The 3,158-nt window shown below is 42.1% G+C and overlaps 1 protein-coding gene across 1 annotated transcript; it reads left to right on the top strand.

Annotated features, from left to right (window-relative positions):
• Nucleotides 1–1,149: 1,149 nt before the first annotated feature.
• LOC147854625 (protein MIZU-KUSSEI 1-like) lies at nt 1,150–2,594 on the top strand. The gene has a single exon (XM_087331699.1). The coding sequence runs from the start codon at nt 1,633–1,635 to the stop codon at nt 2,527–2,529; it is 897 nt and encodes a 298-aa protein (XP_087187825.1). The 5' UTR covers nt 1,150–1,632; the 3' UTR covers nt 2,530–2,594.
• The last annotated feature ends 564 nt before the right edge of the window (nt 2,595–3,158 follow it).

Consider the following 3,158-nt stretch of genomic DNA (forward strand, 5'->3'; position numbering starts at 1 on the left):
TATACATAAAGTGCTCTTTTAGAGTCCATGCACATGTTTTTGCTTCCCGTTCTTTGTAATCCCATTGATATATTGTACATCTAATTGTTCTACTTTTTTTGTTTGAGCCATAAGTTCCGTGATAGAGGTTGCAAAAATGATATTGTTTTTGCTTACACATATTACTCATCTCATGCATTGTTTTGGATTTTTACTCAAATACCCTCAAATGAATCACACTCATACTATCTTATAAGAACAACGAGAGATTGTCAAGGCTTGTTTGTTTCGCACATTCAAGTGCTTTTTTCAATGATGAAAAAACTTGAAATCCTATAAACAAAAGGGACATTGTAGTATACAAGGATTGCTATGCTAGTAAGGACAAATACAGTACTTGCTGGACAAAAGTGGTGAGGAAAACCAACAAAGAATATGTAGATCCAAAGGAGTCCTAGAGGCTAGGGCAAAAAATGATGTCCAAACCACCATCGAAGTGGGATTACATCCATTTTATCAAAGGACTTATTGGCATCGAAGTGGGAATATGCAAGTCGAGGTGAGGTCTCGGAAGAAAATGCCAAAAGCACTACCATTTGAGTAGTCTCATGTAAAGTCGAGTTGAGCCGGCTTCTATTAGGAAGGAGCGAGAGGATATGTGTATGTATGTATGTATGTATATATATATATAATACATCTCTATGAATAAAGCACAAGTTTGAAAGGAAAGGGGAAGGGGAGCGTGGGAAATCCGAAAAGGGGATTATAAGGAATGGATGGATGGGCGGTTTCACACTTGGGCGCGGACATTAGAAACCATCGTGTGAATCGTGCCTCCTTTATTTTTTAAAATTTTAGTTTCGCTTTTGTTTCCTTCAATCGAAGGAAGAGAGACGACACACAGTAACAAACAAACAAACAAACAGTCAGAGCACGCCATAGCCACGCAGAGAAAAACGAGCAGAGAAAAGAGAGGGCCAGAAAGAACTTGTGTGTATGTATAATAACGCGCGCGCGCGCGTGCGTGTTTGATTGATTGTTTGAGCTGTAGAGAGAAGATCATGCACTAAAGTGAGGGATCGATTTTGGAAGGGTGAAGAAATCTGAAGACTTTAAGGTCCGTGTTCAATGTTGTTCCTTTCTATTCTCTTCCTTTCTGCATCTTCCAAAACTTGATCTGCACAACCGTCCATCTTTTCACCCCATACCTATAGACATAGCATTTCTTTTCTTTCTTTTTCTGCAGAAAGCGCCACATAATGGAATCTGTTTTTGTGTTTTCTTGCAGTAAACAACATCTGATGTTTTTGAGGGAGTACTCTGACATCTTAGCTGCGAAGATCAGTCAATATATTCGAAGGAATTACACTAACGCCACCGCTGTCAAGCTCAGGAACGTTCGTAAAATATAGTGCTGATTCCATAACTTTCAAGTTCAAAATTTTAGTCCATAGCCGCAGCGTTCTCTAGTAAACTAGAACGTCTGAAGGAAGGAAGAGCTCCCCCTCCTATCTCTGACTGGAATATCGCCTGCAGATCAGATCAATACACTTTGCAATAACTAAATTTGCAGACAAGCTTGGGAGGAGGAGGTCTCTGCATCAATTCGAGCTATCTAATAGAAATCGACTTAAATTCTTAGCTGGTACAGCTATGGTAACTGAGATCAATAGCGATGACGATAAGATTCAGGAGGGAAGCTATGGCCATGGTGAGGTCGGTAAGGATTTTCATCATCATCGTCGTCATTATCAGCAATTCCATTGCTGGAGCTCTCTGCGTGCAATCTTTGGCATGATGCTTCCTTGCTGCGGATCATCATCATCCTGCCACACCATGTCTAATAGTAACTCCACTTCTATAACCAACAGTACAGGAAAATTATCAGTGAATAGCAACACTTTCCTCATGAGCTCCGCGTCTTCTGTCACAGGCACCATCTTCGGCCAACGCAAAGGTAGGGTTAGCTTCTGTGTTCAGGAAGATCCCTGTGGTCCTCCCATTCTTCTTCTAGAGTTCGCCATACCTACACACCTTCTTGTGAAAGAGATGCAGTCTGGCCTTCTCAGGATATCGCTAGAATGCGGAAAGACAAAGAAGAAAGAACAAATCTGTTGTGGAGAAGACGGCTACCATGAAGATGATGAAGGAGTTTGCTATAAGACTCTGCCTCTTTTCTCTGAGCCTGTGTGGAGCTTGTATTGCAATGGAAGGAAGGTGGGGTTTGCGATGAAGAAGACGGTAGCCAAGCTATCAGATAACTCTGATTCTGCCACAGCCAACCTCCTGAGCTTGATGCAGTCTGTGTCGACTGGAGCCGGCGTGATACCATCGAAGTTTAGCACAAGCAGCAATGGTGGAGGAGGTAGGAGAAGTGCAGAGAGTGTGGACACAATGGTAGAAGCAGAAGAATTTCAGGACGAGCTTATCTACATGAGAGCGACGTACGAGAGGGTTGTAGGATCTCCTGATTCTGAAGCTTTCCACATGGTGAGCCCTGATGGATCCAAGGCTTGTCAGGAGCTCAGCATCTTTCTTACTCGATCTTAGCCATCCATACAGAAGAAGCAATTGCCATTGGCATCTCTAGGGAAGAAAGAGTGGATTGGATTGGCTGCATCATGTGATTCTCCGCCATGAAAGCTTAGTTTGCTGTAGCGAGTGGATTGGATTGGTGGCCGTCGTTCTTCACGTTCCGCCTTTCGGTTTGGCGATGCTTAGAGAGAGTGAGAGTGAGAGAAAGAGTGGATATGGATATGGCTTCAGAACCGACGCCTCCACAAGGATTACTTTACTTTAATACTTTCACTAACTAAAAGGGGAGAATTACTAATGGTAAATACTAAAACCATTCATTCTCCTAAACTATAGAACTGTGGAGTCTCTTAATTAAGGGTCATTCATTCATTGACAGAGTGAGAAAGTAAGTGGTAGTTAGGAAGGAACCATCCATGATTCCATCCCCCAAGACACTCACTCTCTTTTGTACACACACATATACAATATGTATGTATGTATATCGCTCCACTACCGTCTCATCCCTATGTTTTGTAATTGCCCTTTTGGGGACTCTTCTTAATATATAATCTTTGTTTCATGTAAGCTGTACTGATTCTATTTACGCATGTTCTCTTTGGGACAGTTCAATCCTCATCATCTCCATAGGATCACTTGCACCA

This window comes from Azolla caroliniana, unplaced genomic scaffold, assembly GCF_043228905.1.
Source record: "Azolla caroliniana isolate FFs.n. ecotype wild unplaced genomic scaffold, voAzoCaro1.0.p SCAF_15, whole genome shotgun sequence".
Taxonomy (NCBI): domain Eukaryota; kingdom Viridiplantae; phylum Streptophyta; class Polypodiopsida; order Salviniales; family Salviniaceae; genus Azolla; species Azolla caroliniana.